The sequence below is a fragment of the Heterodontus francisci genome, chromosome 12 (assembly GCF_036365525.1).
Source record: "Heterodontus francisci isolate sHetFra1 chromosome 12, sHetFra1.hap1, whole genome shotgun sequence".
NCBI classification, from domain to species: domain Eukaryota; kingdom Metazoa; phylum Chordata; class Chondrichthyes; order Heterodontiformes; family Heterodontidae; genus Heterodontus; species Heterodontus francisci.
Window position 1 is genome coordinate 88,326,076 of NC_090382.1, and position 16,179 is coordinate 88,342,254.

Below are 16,179 nucleotides of genomic sequence, written 5' to 3' on the forward strand. Positions count from 1 at the left end.
TGCTCCGTCCCAGGCAACACCGTCTGGCACCACTGCGCAGGTGCCAGCACCATTTTTAAAGGGCTTCAGACCCTTCACTTTCATTTAAATGTTTAAAAGCGTTGTTTTCACAGTGCAGAAAATTTTAATTTCTCTGATTCCCCCACCCCCCCCACTGAGTTCTCATTTAATAAATTGACATTTCCCCCCCAAAAAACACTGCCAAACTTTCACCTCCCTCCCCCACTATCTTCAGAACATTTGACCCCCAACCCCTTCCCACAATCCCCACAACCAATCAGAGCAGTTTTCCCCATTCCCACACCCCTCCCAACCTGAACATTTCACTCCTCCCCCCCCCCCCCCCCACGAATGTCACACCTTGGAACTCCAAATGGAGTTCCAAAGGCGTGGGAATTCCAGCTAGCGGCCGGAATATAGGCATGGGACAGCCAACAGGACAAGGTCGATTAATTTGAATGATTTTAACTTAATTTTAATCTTGAAATGAAGGCCCCGCCAGCCACACTGAGGCCTCGCCGCTGCCGGCGGTAAAATGCGGTGGGTTCAGGGGTCGTGATGGGCCTCACCTGGAAGGATTTTCCAGGCCCCCGCCACGACCCCCAATGCCAGAGGGCTCAAATAATTCAGCCCTGAGTGTTACTTTGAACAGTGCTACACGGACATATGTGAATCCCCGGGGGCAGGGAGCACCGTGAGGTGAGCAGGGAATGGTCAGTGGCACTCGAAGTGTCGCTACACGAACAAATATCTTCCCTAAAAAATTTTATGCCCCCTGTATAGAATATTATTATGCTGCCTGCATTTTCTTTTCAGAATATATTTTATCATTTCACTGATCCTTATATTTGTTGAGTGCACATTAAAATCTTTTGTATCATTTTAAAGTTCTGACTTAGTATTTATATCATATTTGTTTTTTGTAGATTGACTGTTCGTGCTGAGTGTCCCATGCATTTGGAAGATTTCCCAATGGATGCTCATGCCTGTCCTCTAAAATTTGGCAGTTGTAAGTCGAGAAACATTTAACAATTTCTGTTGCCTGCTGTGGGTGTTATTGTGGGTGTAAGGCAGATTCTTAGCAGAATGGATGTTGGAGTAGAGGGTATGGTCCATTCAAAGCATAAGACCAGTACTGGCTGCTTTAAAGAAAAAATATAACCCTCATTGCCTTTTAAATTGTAGGTTATCGCTATTAGGACCAATGCTCAAGAAAGTCCTCCCATCAGGGTCTTTTTTAAAGGAGATTGGGTCACCATCAAAACTTTGTTTTTGATAGCAACAATCTCATTGTGATAACTTCTTTTGAAGAAAAGTACTAAAGAAATATAATTTCCATTAAAATTCCAATCTTTGAAGCTTGATTCAATTGTTTTTAATGGGACCAATATTTGGAACGTTGCACTTAAAAATACTTAAGGCAGTTTTCCAGCAGTGAATGCATGCATTTGTTATAGAGCTGTATTCACGAATTTATTGCATATTATCAAGTAGTAAGTCAGAACAACAGATCATGATTATTTAATTTTTTCACTCTTATCAGGTAAATGTCAGCCATTGACTGTGCAATTTAATTAAACTGATTGTGCTGTTGGTAACAAACAGCAGAACATGATAATTGAAGAGAATTCATACAGGAATCATGCATTAGAACAGTTTTTGTTGGAAAAAATAATGCATCAAATTCAAACTTGTTGGTTATGTCACTAAAATCTGCAGTGTCCACAACAGAGGGCCATTGAAAGTTCTGAGTCTTTATTGGTGAGAATATTAACTGAGTCTGTAAAGTGTTGAGTAATGGAGGGACAACAGGCAACATATTAATGACTTAAAGCATGTGTAAAAATGTAAAAATAGCACAGAACAAAATATGTTCTGCAGGGGCAGATGCAGCCACATACTTCTAAAAATGGCAGCTATATGCTTCAATCTACTAACTAAAGAATCCAACACAACTTTGGAATCTTCAAATTCTGGTAAGTATTATATATTTTTTTAAATTACTTAGTAATAAATAATGGTATCAAAACAATTTTCCTAAAATCTTCAGTAATCGCCTCAGCAATAATATTCAAGTCTTGTTTAATTCCTATGTCCACAAATGCTTACTGTCCTTGAAATTAATAAAATCATTATTTTGGTTCACTGGCTTATTGAGCCCTCAACATGCGGTTCATATATAGTTTAAAATTAATGGATCAAAAGATTCCTTCATTCTTCACAGTTCATTCTTTCTCATCCAGTCCTTTAGAATCATATCAAAAAGTTAATTCCATTGCAGGTGAAGAGAACGGGTTGAATTTTTTCTCCCACTGTCGGGAGTGGCAGCAGGCAAAGAAAATGGTGGCCTGCACGTACGGACTGTGCACCACCATGCTGTCGCGATCGTGCGTGTGGCGGCTCATCTGCATACGTTGGGTGGTCCGCCCCCCTCCCCAATCACATGGCAGAGGTGTCCTTGGTGATGTTGGCAACGGCGACAGCTGTCTTTGCGCAGGTGCTGGTGCCATTTTTATAGGGCCACCAGACCTGCACATTTGAAGCCCATACCTCACCCCACCAAAAACACTGTGAAATGATTTTTGGCCGGTACCCACCAACCGCCCCCCCATCCCCCAAAAACAAAGAAAATAAATGGCTGCCCCGTTCTCCTCCCCCCCCCCACCCACCCAAAAAAAAGCATTTAATATGTGACCTACCCCCCCCCGGCCCCCTTCCCCCACAACTGCACAAAGTGCAGAGGTCACCCCTTTACCCCCCCCCCCCCCCCCGCCCACTCCCCTACACTACACATGGAGATTTGACTCCGTTCCCCACCCACCCCCTCCCCACCCCGACTACATTAAAATTCATGCATTCCCCCCTTCCCCATCTCGGCACCAGCTTTCCCTGGACAGGAAATTTAAAGCGCATGAGTGCCAGCCGCCACACGCAAGATTGCGGACAGTGAGAAAGATTACAGTGAAAGGTCTGTGAATTTATTCATGTCCTTTATTGAAATACTTAAAGTTGGGTCTCATCGTCAAGCGGTGAGGGGGCCGCCATGGAGCCTTGCCGCCGCTGGGAAGATCGGGCCTGGCAATCCCACCATCAGGCTCCGTGAAGGGTTGCTGCTGGTGTGACCTTTTGGTGACCCCCCCCCCCCACCATCCCCTCCCATGGAGTCCGATGTTGGGGAGCTGAACAAAAATCAGCCCTACAAAGGTGATGAGGAGGACAATGAAATGTCTGGTGAAAGGAGGCTTATCAGAGTCTGAAAAGACAAGGAATCTGGGGTTCACCTCTTACACTCTGATATCAATTGATGGGAGGATTATTAGCAACAATTGGGAAAATATGAGCTACAGTTATGTGCTGGTTCTTCAATACACATGAATGAAGAATACACTGGAGAACGGCATTTATTCATGCCATTAGAATATTTGAAATGTCTAGTTCACAGTTCTATGCACCAATATCAGGATTTCACAATTTCATGTTATTGCCTTATATTGCATCATTTGTTTAGGCACAGTTCATGCAACAAGTTGGCTCTATGTTTGAACCACACACTATATTGGTCAGAAACCAACAATTATCCTTCTTGAATTTTTAGATTTTGTTATTTAGTGCCCCCTCGGGTTTTCTAAAACCCAAACTATGAAGTTTGTGGTTCCAGCATAAATGAGTACCAATTGAGATTGTTACCATGTGGACCTTCTTCCAGACATAGGTCTTCCCTTTCGTGCCTTCATAAATTCTGTAATTAAAAAAGAGGTACCTGGTTTTAGAGCAAAATAATGTTCAACTTCACTGCAATTTTTAATTCATTTATTTAATAATTTTGTAGAAATTTTGAAGAAACTACCTATTGAGTTCAGTGTAAATATATAATTTGTAATATCTTACAATTTTTGACTATGATATTAAGATTAATTTTGTATATTGGGTGGACATTAGCAAATTAACAGCCAGTTTTACACTCTGCCCGATTTTATTTTTTTCCCAAGATTGTGTTTTGAAATATCAGAAATATTTTTGCATAGTTTTATATGATTCCTTGATTAAACTGATTTTTTAAAATTACTTTTCTGTCATGTCTTCTTCTCCATGCCAGTTCTTTATTTACATTTCATATACAAAAAAGAGCCCAGAACATGCTACTTATTTAGCTTTTTCTTTCTCCAGGTTGTTTTCCCCTTCCCACATTCCTGAAAGCAAGACACTTTTGTGGGTTACAATCCCATGAATGTGCCAGTTACTTTCCATATGACTTCCACATAGTCATTAAGCATGTAGAACCTAGGTGGAGAGTGTTAAAAAAAAAAATTATTGATCCTGGGGCAATCACAGTCGAGCTTAGTTCTTTCCCCATTTGACGTCTGTGTAGATATTTGTGTATCAATTGACCCACCAGGAGTGGAGGCACTGGTCTTGCTTCTCCCAACACAGCACACTGAGGATGATTGTGGAACCCTATTGCAAGCCCATTGAGATCAATAAACTTAACATAGACTGGGAATCACACCTACATTCTTGTTTTCTTTATTGCATTGATGGTAATTTATTGCTGTTTAAATTCATATTGGAATGTGTGGAATCATTCAAAGCACTACAATATTTCAGCTGACAGTAACACTCAAACTTCTTAAAGATTGAGGGTTGAATACATTATCAGAGGTCTGACTTGGAGGGGTTATTGTGCTAAAACAACATGCAGGATCTTAACTACGTTTAAAATCAGTAAGTACGCTGCATTATCACAATTAATAGGTTGATTTATCAATCTACCATTTCTAAACTGCTGCTGCATTGTTCGTACAATGAGAGCATGGCACTGTTTCGTGAAGATAGAAATGCATGGTTTCAGAAATGAATCATTTTTACTTCAAAAAGCCACTTTATTGATGAAAAATGATGTTTGACAATATTCTTTTGTATTTTTGTAAACACATGAGATACTAATACAAATTATTGTTCAAATAATGTAAGTCACATATGTATGATGTCAGTCTGATGGGAAAAATCAGCTTTTTTCCTTCCCAGATTAAAAAGGAATTTTCAAACATCTTATCATGAAGATGTCACCCCCCCACCCCACCCCCGCACTTTACTACAAGTGTAATTAAGAAGTTTTAGTATTTCAGTGATATTCTTTAAAGATGGGGAAGGTTTAATACTTGTAGGATTTGGTTCTATTTGCGTTCTAAAAGTTCTTTGAGAAATATTATTTGATATTTCATCCAATAATGTTTCTCCTCCTTTCTTCCTATTTTACAAAGTATTTTTCTCTAAGTGTTTTATCCACATGTCAATAATCATCTTTCAACTTAAAGCATGGGGGAAAAAAACTAGTGTTATGGTTTTGATTGTGCTGCTGTGTAACTAGCTTCTATAAGGCATTGAAGGATGCACTTGCCTTATTTTAGGGTGCATTTACACTACAGCAGTAGTGTCAGTGTGAAGCAGTTTTGCTTCATGCCAACATGGTTTCTAAACCCAGATTCAGTACCTGAGCTAACTGAATGAAGTAGGGTTAGGTTCCCTTTCCGAAGGAGCTTTCCTGTGCTTTGTTCCAGTGTCAGTTTGGGCCCTGATTTCAGAATTATACGCAACTTTAACATCAGTGCAAATTGAAACCATATGCATTACTACTACTGTTCTATCAGTATATTCTTTTCTTTCATCCATTTGGGAAGCCCCTCACTAGGGTTTAGCAGCTACTTCAACTGTCTGGTAAAGTGATATGGGGAAATAACAACCTATTGAATTGTGACAGATCATGTGAGTGGACCAGTGAACTGTATTACTACAATTGTCTATTGGGCAAATTTTGTTAGCTGTGTGTTCACATTGCTGTGAGAGATTCCACAATTCACTCATTTCACCCTCTGTTTCCAATCAGACGCATACACAACATCAGAGGTCGTGTACACGTGGACGCACGGAGCATCCCAATCAGTTGTTGTGGCTGAAGATTGTTCTCGATTAAATCAATATGACTTAATGGGACAAAGTGTGGGCAAAGTCATTATTAAATCCAGTACAGGTTTGTATATATACTCTTTATGCAGATGGTCTCTGTTTGATTTAGTGTTAGTTCCCTGTAGGCTCTATGTAGTATTGGCAGAGAAGAACATGAATAGAATCTTCATGAAATGCCCTCTTTGAAATACCGTAGCCATTCAGAGAACAGACATTTATGGCTCCTTTAATAGTACAGGAATGAACCTGCGGTATGTGGGATGTCATGGATGCACCACGTGTCCAAGACGAACACATCTGCAGGAAGTGTCACCGGCTGCAGAAGCTTGAGCTCCGGGTTTCGGAACTCGAGCGGCGACTGGAGTCACTGTCGTGCATCCTCAAAGCACAGGACTATGTGGATAGAAAGTTTAGGGGGTTGGTCACACCGCAGGTTAGGAACATGCAGGCAGAGAGGGAATGGGTGACCGCCGGGCAGTCTAAGAGAACCAGGCAAGCAGTGTAGGAGTCCCCTGAGACTATCTTGCTTGCTAATCGGTTTTCCATTTTGGATACTGGCGAGGGTGACGGTTCCTCAGGGGAGTGCAGCCAGATCAAATTCTGTGGTACCACAGGAGGGGAGGAATAAGAGTGGAAGAGCAATAGTGTTAGGGGATTCGATAGGGGATCAGACAGGTGTTTCTGTGGCAGTAAACGTGATTCCAGGATGATGTGTTGCCTCTCCGGTGCCAGGGTCCTGGATGTCACAGAGTGGCTGCAGGACATCCTTCAGGGGGAGGGTGAACAGCCCGAGGTAGTGGTCCACATTGGTACCACTGACATAGGTCGGAAGAGGGATAAGGCTCTGAAAACAGATTTTAGGAGTTAGAAAGGAAATTAAAAAGCAGGACCTTAAGAGAAGTAATCTGAGGAATACTCCCAGTGCCACGTGCTAGTGAGCATAGGAATAGAAGAATTGATCAACTGAACACGCGGCTGGAGAATTGGTGTAGGAGGGAGGGCATCAGATTTCTGAGACATTGGGACCAGTTCTGGGGCAGATGAGACCTGCACAAGATGGACGGGCTGCACCTTAACAGACCGGAACAAATATCCTCTCAGAGAGATTTGCTAGTGCTGTTGGGAAGGGTTTAAACTAGCTTGTCAGGGGGATGGGAACCTGAGGGGTAGCTCAAATTGGAAGGAAATAAAGCTGCTAACAGGAGATAGAAAAGTAGCAAGCGACTATTTTTTATTTATTTAGAGATACAGCACTGAAACAGGCCCTTCGGCCCACCGAGTCTGTGCTGACCAACAACCACCCATTTATACTAACCCTACAGTAATCCCATATTCCCTATCACCTACCTACAGTAGGGGCAATTTACAATAGCCAATTTACCTATCAACCTGCAAGTCTTTGGCTGTGGGAGGAAACCGGAGAACCCGACGAAAACCCACGCAGTCACGGGGAGAACTTGCAAACTCCGCACAGGCAGTACCCAGAATCGAACCCGGGTCCCTGGAGCTGTGAGGCCTGGCTTCACTGTGCTGCCCTGGCTTCAGATTGAACTACCTCACTTGCAAACATAATGTAAAATTCTATCAAATTATGGTCACACATCAGGCAGGCGAAGCAAAGGTGAGCACCGACTCGGCTTAGAATGCAGAATAATGTCAAGAAGACAAGTTTAAGGGCACTCGACCTGAATGCATGCAGCATTTGCAACAAGATAGATGATTTAAAAGGCACAAATAGATAAATGAGTATGATCTAATTGCCATTACGGAAATGTGGCTACAGTGTGACCAAGACTAGGAACTGAATATTCAAGGAGATTCAACATTCAGAAAGGACAGGCAAAAAGGAAAAGTGTTGAACTGATGATAAGGGATAGCATCAGTACATTAGTATGGAAGGATCTCAGATCGGAAGAACAAAATGTGCAATCTGTTTGGGTAGAGCTAAGAAAAAGCAAGGGGCAGCAAACATTGGTAGGAGTTGTTTATAGGCCACTAAACAGTAGTGGTCGTGTAGGGCATAGTATTAATCAGGAGATTGGAGAAGCATGTAGACTGGGTAATACAGTAATTATGGGTGACTTCAATCTGCATATTTTATTTTATTTAGAGATACAGCACTGAAACAGGCCCTTTCGGCCCACCGAGTCTGTGCTGACCAACAACCACCCATTTATACTAACCCTACAATAATCCCATATTCCCTACCACCTACCTACACGAGGGGCAATTTACAACAGCCAATTTACCTATCACCTGCAAGTCTTTGGCTGTGGGAGGAAACCGGAGGACCCGGCGAAAACCCACGCAGTCACAGGGAGAACTCATAAACTCCGCACAGGCAGTACCCAGAATTGAACCCGGGTCCCTGGAGCTGTGAGGCTGTGGTGCTGAGCTGTGAGGCTGTGGTGCTAACCACTGCGCCACTGTGCACGACCCCCACCCCCATATAGACTAGGTAAACCTAATGAGCACGAATGCTGTGGAGGACGAGTTTCTGGAGTGTGTTAGGGATGGTGATCTAGAGCAGTATGTTGGGGAACCGACTAGAGAACAGGCTATTTTAGATCTAGTATTATGTAATGAGAAAGGTCTAATTAATAATCTCATTGTAAAAGAACCTTTAGTGATGTGTGACCATAATATGATAGAATTTTACATTATGTTTGCAAGTGAGGTAGTCCAATCTGAAGCTAGGGTGTTAAATTTGAACAAAGGAAATTATGAAAGTATGAGGGGCAAGTTGGCTGAGGTGGATTGGGAAAATGCATTTAAAAGGTATAACAGTAAACAGTAAATAGTCTTTAAAGAATTATTACATAGTTTACAGCAACTATACATTCCTTCAAGGCACAAAAACCCCAAAAGTAAAGGCAGTCAACCGTGGCTAACAAAGGCAGTTAAGGAATGTATAAGATTAAAAGAAAAGGCCTATAAAGTTGCTTGAAATAGTAGTAAACCTGAGGATTGGGAGGATTTTAGAATACAGCAAAGGAGGACCAAGAAACTGATAAAGAAAGGGAGTTTAGAATATGAATGTAAACTACAAGAAACATAAAATGGTCTGCAAAAGCTTCTATAGCTATGCAAAAAGGAAACGTTTGGCTAAGACAAAAGTGAGTCCCGTACAGGCAGTCAGGGGAATTTATAATGGGGAATAGAGAAATGGCAGTGAAGCTAAATGATTACTTTGTGGCTGTCTTCACTGAAGAAGATACAAGAAATCTGCCAGAATTAGAGATCCAAGGGATTAGGGAGAATGAGGAATTGAAGGAAATTAGTATTAGTAAGAAGGTTGTATTGGAGAAATTAATGGAGCTGAAGGTTGATAAGTCCCCGAGACCTGATATTCTATATAGCGGAGTGTTGAAAGAGGTGCCTATGGAGATACTGAATGCATTGGTGATCATCTTCCAATATTCTGTAGATTCTGGAATGGTTCCTGCCGATTGAAAGGTAGCAAATGTCATCCAACTATTTAAGAAGGGAGGGAAAGAGAAAACAGGCAACCACAGACCTGTTAGCCTTACATCAGTTGTAGGGAAAATGCTAGAATCTATTCTAAAGGTTGTGATAAATGGACACTTGGATAATAATGATCTGATTAGGCATAGTCAACCTGAATTTATGAATGGGAAATCATGTTTGATGAACCTGTTGGAGTTTTTTGATGATGTTCCTAACAGAATTGATATAGGGGAGTCGGTGGATGTGGTACACTTGAATTTTCAGGAGGCTTTTGATAAAGTCCCCCACAGAAAGTTTTAGCAAAATTAAAGCACATGGGATATGGGGTAATATACTGGCATGGATTAAGGATTGGTTAACAGGCAGAAAACAGAGAGTAAGAATAAAGGGGTCATTTTCACATTGGCACACTGTGACTAGTGGGGTACCACAGGGATCTGTACTTGGGGCCCCAGCTGTTCACAATATATATCAATGATTTGGATGTGGGGACCAAATGTAGTATTTCCAAGTTCGCGGATGACCCAAAACTAGGTGGGAATGTGTTTGTGAGGAAGATGCAAAGCGGCTTCAATGGGATTTGGACAGACTTAGTGAAAGGGCAAGAATGTGACAGATGGAATATAATGTGGAAAAATGTGAGGTTATCCACTTTGGGAGAAGGAATAGATGTGCAGAGTATTTCTTAAATGGGAAGAGATCAGAAAGTGTAGATGTACAAAGGGATTTGGGTGCCCTTGTCAATAAGTCACTGAAAGCTAACATGCAGGTGCAGCAAGCAATTAGGAAGGCTAATGGTATGTTAGCCTTTATCGGAAGAGCTTTTGAGTACAGGAGTAGTGAAGTCTTGCTTCAATTGTATAGAACCTTGGTTAGACCACACCTGGAGTACTGTGTGCAGTTCTGGTTCCCTTACCTTAGAAAGGATGTTATTGCCATAGAGGGAGTGCAACGAAGGTTCACCAGACTTGTTCCCAGGATGGCGGGACTGTCCTATGAAGAGAGATTGGAGAAGCTGGGCCTGTATTCTCTCGAGTTTCGAAAAATGAGAGGTGATCTCATTGAAACCTACAAATTACTTAAAAGGATAGAGGAGGTAGATGCAGATAAGATGTTTCCCCTGGTTGGGGAGTCTAGAACCAGGGACACAATTTCAAAATAAGGGGGAAGCCACTTAGGACAGAGATGAGGAGAAATTTCTTTACTCGGAAGGTTGTGAATCTTTGAAATTTTCTACCCCAGAAGGCTGTGAAAGCTCAGTCATTGAGTATGTTTAAGGCAGAGATTGACAGATTTCTAAATACAAATGACATAAGGGGATATGGGGATAGTGTGGGAAAAGGGCATTGAAGTGGATGATCAGCCATGATTGTATTGAATGCCAGAGAAGGCTCTATGGGCTGAATGGCCTATTCCTGCTCCTATGTTCCTATAATCATTCAGTAAGAATGTACGCTCATTCAGTAACAAACCGTGACTGTTAATATAACATACATTGCTTATGACTCTACTTGAATGAATAAAACAATAGTCCAAAATTTTGCATTCTGTAGTGGTCACATTGGCTAAAAATCCAAGCACTCCAGGATATTCTGAGCTGAGTGACTGATGGAGGTGAAGAGAATGCGAAGTGACAGATTTGTTAAATGTGAACTCTGTGCATGCAATAGGTAATATTTAAAAACATTGTTATTTAACAGCTTGAAATCAAACATCTCTGATTTATGTGACATTTTTAGCCATATAGGACTGGATTTTATGCCAGGTGGATGGGTGCTGGCCACCGATGCAAAGGTTGGTGGTGAACCCGCATCTGCCCAGCCTGGGGATCCGACCTGCATTTTATGGGTCCCTGGACTTTAACTGTTCAGAGGCGGGACTTCCACATGCTTGAGGGAGGACGTCACGCCTCATTGAGCTGCCGACCAATCATCGGGCCGGCAGCTCTTCATCCCAGCAGCACCACTGGGAGCAGTGGCCACTGCTGGGACTGCAGCCCAGCCGAGGACATGGAGCCAGCACTGAAGGTAAGTTGGGTTTGCCTCGCCAGGGGAATTGGTCGTGAGCTGGCGAGAGAAGGGTGGTCGTTTGGGGGGGAAGGGGGCATCTCAGGTCCTGGGGGTGGTTGGGGAAGCGGGGGCAGCCCTCAATCAGGTACCCTGATATTTTTACCCTGTGCCTGATTGTCAGGTATCCTCCAGGTATCATTGGGCGGCCTTTCACGTCTACTGGACGGACGCTTACCACGGATAAAATAGCCATGGAGGCAGGCGAAGGCCCTTAAGTCGCCATTAAGTGGCCACTAAAGGGTCTTGATAGGCCTGGGCAGGCGGCCCATTTCTCGCTCCCCCCCCCCCCCCACCCCCGTGGCCCACGTAATGTGGGGCGGAGACGGGAGCGGGCCGGGAAGGCCTCCCAGAGCCTCCTGCTCAATTTTATGCCACCCTCCCCTCTCCACCCCCCACCCCCTACCCCACCACCATCCGGCTCGCTGGGGTGGCATAAAATTCCGGCCTAAAGTACGTAAGTGGATCTTAATGTCAGGTCCCACTTACACACTCTTTTCTCTGGTTGACAATATACGAACATATGAATTAAGGGCAGGAGTAGACCATTCAGCCCCTTCGTGCCTGTTCCGCCATTTAATAAGATCATGGTTGATCTGATTGTGGCCCCAACTCCACTTTCCTGCCTATCCCGATACCCTTTGACTCCATTCTTAGTCAGGAATTTACCTGCTTTTGCCTTAAGAATATTCAATGACCCTGCCTCTACTGCTCTCTGGGGAAGAGAGTTCCAAAGACTCACAACCCTCTGAGAGAAAAAAATTCTCCTCATCTCTTTCTTAATTGGGCGACCACTTATTTTAATAATATCTTAATAATTAGACTAGCAAAGGGTGCCAGAGCAGTGGAATGCTGAAGCAATTTCAATTTCAAAAGTCAGACTTTGTGACAAAAATTGGTGATCCCATCTTGTTGGTGCATTAACCCCTAATGCCATTTTAATTTATCAAGGTGCAATAAATTTCAGCAAAACATTGTACGGGATTTTTAGAAGAGATATAAAAGAAAAGAAAATCTTTTTTATATATAGCGGCTGTCATGACTTCAGGAATCCCAAAGTGCTTTACAACCAATTAACTACTTTTGAAGTGTAGTGACTATTGTAAAGTAGAAATCACTGCAGCTGATTTGCTCTTAGCAAGGTCCCTCAGACAGTATTGTGATAATGACCAGATAATCTATTCTATTGATGTTGGTTGAGCGATACATATTAGCTAGAATATGGGAAGAACCCCACTGCTCTCCTTAAAAATAGTGCCAAGGGATTTTTAGCATCCACCTGAGAGGGCAGATCGGGCTTTGCTTTTTTGTCTCATCTGAAAGACAGCACAGCCAATGGTGCAGCGCTCCCTCGGTACTACACTGAAGTATCAGCCAAGATTTTGTACTCAAATATCTGGAGTAGGAGGTCAACTCACAACCTCTGACTCAGAAGTGAGAGTGCTACCACTGAGCCACAGCTGACACCTGAGATTGTAGTTTGAGATACATTGTGCCAAATTTAACTTATGGTGCAGCATTTCTGAAATCATAATGCTTCTTGCACTGATTTTGTTGGAAAATAATTCATTGTGTAGATTTTTTAATATATATATATATATTTATTCGTGGGAGAAATATTTATGCAGTTTTCAGGAAGAAGCGATCCGTGCTGTGGAATGGAACTTTGAATTTTTTGTTCATCAGGTAGTAGCATTATGCATTCTGAAGTTTGGTATGTAATGGTCTAAGTTCAGAGTAAACACCTCAACATTGTTTGTTCAGTCAACAAAACAGCTTCTACAGCACCAGTGTAACATTTATATTTCCTACTCTTGCAATCTCCCTGATTGGCATTACAATTATAGTAATGAGACTGAAAGTTTACATAAAGCAATTCATTGCTAGCAGCCTCAATTATGTTACTCTTTTTAATATATTTTGTTGAAATGAGACTTTTTCTACTGTATTGATAGTGTATGTGAATGAATAGCCTACACTTGCTACTTTTGAGTTGCATATGTGGGGTGACAGTTTGTATGCTTTGCTGTTCTAATTCTGTGTTTTATATTTCCAGGTGAATATGTGGTTATGACAGCTCACTTTCACTTGAAGAGAAAAATTGGTTACTTTGTAATTCAAACTTACTTACCATGCATTATGACAGTTATTCTCTCACAAGTGTCATTCTGGTTAAACAGGGAGTCTGTCCCTGCAAGAACTGTTTTTGGTGAGTTGTTTGGAAAAGGATGCCTGCAAAACACTTTGAATATTGTCCAGATTTCTCTTAAGTTATACCAGTATCAGTCAACTCAAACGTTTTGTTTTTTTGGTTAAATTTTCCATTTTTTTAAATGTTCTGCTTATCATAGTGAAAATTGCCATTTTGCATGTATTTTTGTGCTATGGACTAAGCTAATCAAGAACTAGGTTGCGATATCCTCAAACTCAGCTCTTGTCCAAGACTTCAGCAAAAATATATTGTATTAGCTTCTCTCTACTTGCTGTAAGTGAATTGAGTTTTGGTGATGTCAAATCAATGGTTGTGTAAGTTTGGTGTTGGCACATTTGGATGTTAACTGTCAAATCAAAGGAAAATCAATAATTGTTGCAAGAGAACTGAAAATGTTATATTGGTACAATCTGGATGCTTTTCTCAGGTTGGTGTTCAGGCAAATTATTAGACAAAGTTGTGGAATATTTATTTTGCATTTAACTCTTGATGGGCTTGTCATTGGTTTGCCCTTTGCTAACGCTGGAGGGTCAATTTCCTGAGTTCACACTGTTATCAGGGCCACGGGCCCAGTGGTTTTGCAGATTGGAAGATTGTGGCTGCACTGCCTTTGATTTACAGCCTATTAAAATGAGTGGACAGAGAATTAAAGACTGTGCACCCACAGTTTCTCAATATGAGCAGCAGTGAACAAGGCTGCCCACCATTAGTGAAACCCAGAAAAAGAATAGTTATGAATAAAGACTTGAAAAAATTTCCCTAATTTAGAATCTTAATTCTTGCCTTTAATAAGCATCAACAGCATTGTCTAATATGCATCCTTTATACATAGATAAAATTTTTAAATGCGAAAAAGGTTGCCTTTATTTGAGGTCAATGGACTGGATTTTGTGCTGGAGGCAGGGCTTCTGGTGTTGGGCTGGCAAGGTGGGGGAATGCCCACCTCTGCCTTTTTGTGCCCCTTTCCCCGCCCACCCCCCCCCCCCAACCCTGGAGCAATCCTCCGGTCTTTTAAAATCAAAGTTTCAGGAGCGCGGACCCCCGTCCCTTTAAAGACAGGGATCCCACCTCCAAGAACTGCCAGCCAATCAGAGGGCCGGCAGCCGAGTCGACAATGCCACCGGGAGCAGTGGTCACTGCTGGTACTGCAGAGGCCTCTGATCCAGGCTCAGCGTTGGAACCTGGGACCCAACGTGAATGAAGTGGGGTCGTTGGGGCCAGTCCAGATGGCCCCAGCAAGGGAGGATGGGGGGTGGGGTGGGGGCAGTGATCATGCAGTCCAAGGGAGGGGGCCCTGGGGAGGCGGGGGGGGGGCGCGGTGGTAAACAGGTTCCTGGCCACAGGTTGCCCATGGAGGACGAATCCCCCCCCAACCCTACAGGGCGGGCTCCGCGTGTTACGAGATGACTTCCCTGCATGGCGGAGGCGCCCCTCCCCCTGCCATCACTGGCAAGATCCCAGGGGCAGTAGGAAGATTCCGTTAATTGGCCGTTAACAAGCCACTTAAGGACCTCAATTGGCTTCTGGGCAGGAAGGCCAGGTCGGCCTATCCCACACCCGGGAAGATTGCTTGGTAATTGGGAGGCGAATGGCACCCCCCTGTCCCCCCTCCCCCCTCCCGCCTCATGAGGGCACAGAAAATGCTGGCTGTATATCTCAATTTTTATAGATTGATGAGTTATGTTTCTGTGACAAGAAAGGCATTGACTTAAAAATACTGCAAGAGTTTCTACGTCTTATAGCACTTCATGTCCAAGTCAGCTAAATGTTGACCTAGAGATGCTGAGAAATGTATTGTTAAGTCAAACCATTTAAAAGTATCACATTTAGACAAGTGGATTATTCAAATCCTTTCAAATGTAGAACAGCATCTTGATTAGAGAGTGGAATTTGAAATGTGACAATATTATTGGAAACTAGTACACGTATAGCATTCTGTATCAGTAATATAGAGTGTGGTTTTTTATGCACAACCAATTATGTAGGAATGTAGATACATAAGCACATAGGGACATAGGAGCAGTCGTACGCCAATTAGCATCTCGAGCCTGTTCAGCCATTCAGTGAGATCATGGTTGATTTGCAAGCTAACTCCATATATTCTCCTTTGCCTCATGTCCCTTAATACGTTTGGTTAACAAAAATGTATCAATCTCAGATCTAAGATTAACAATTGATTGAGCATCAATTGCCATTTGCAGAAGAGAGTTCCAAATTTCTACCATCCTTTGTGTGCAGAAATGTTTCATAATTTCACTCCTGAAATGTCTGCCTCTACGCCCCTCATCCTAGATTTCCCAACAGGTGGAAATGGGTTCTCCCGAACTACAGTATTTGTTCCCCTTAATATCTTGAAAACTTCAATTAAATCACCCCTTATCCTTCTGAACTCCAATAAATACTATCCTATTCTGTGTAATATCTCTTGGTAATTTAAGCCTTGGAGTCCATGTATCTTTCTGAAAAATC

General features: G+C 42.5%; 1 protein-coding gene across 2 annotated transcripts in view; it reads left to right on the forward strand.

Annotated features, from left to right (window-relative positions):
• The window catches only part of LOC137375979 (gamma-aminobutyric acid receptor subunit alpha-1-like), a 58,574-nt gene that overhangs the window by 22,077 nt on the left and 20,318 nt on the right, over nucleotides 1-16,179 (forward strand). For both annotated transcript variants that reach the window (XM_068043812.1, XM_068043813.1), the window contains 3 exons: nucleotides 927-1,009; nucleotides 5,885-6,028; nucleotides 13,555-13,707. In XM_068043812.1, the coding sequence (XP_067899913.1) occupies nucleotides 927-1,009; nucleotides 5,885-6,028; nucleotides 13,555-13,707 (380 nt within the window). The remainder of the gene's footprint in view (nucleotides 1-926; nucleotides 1,010-5,884; nucleotides 6,029-13,554; nucleotides 13,708-16,179) is intronic.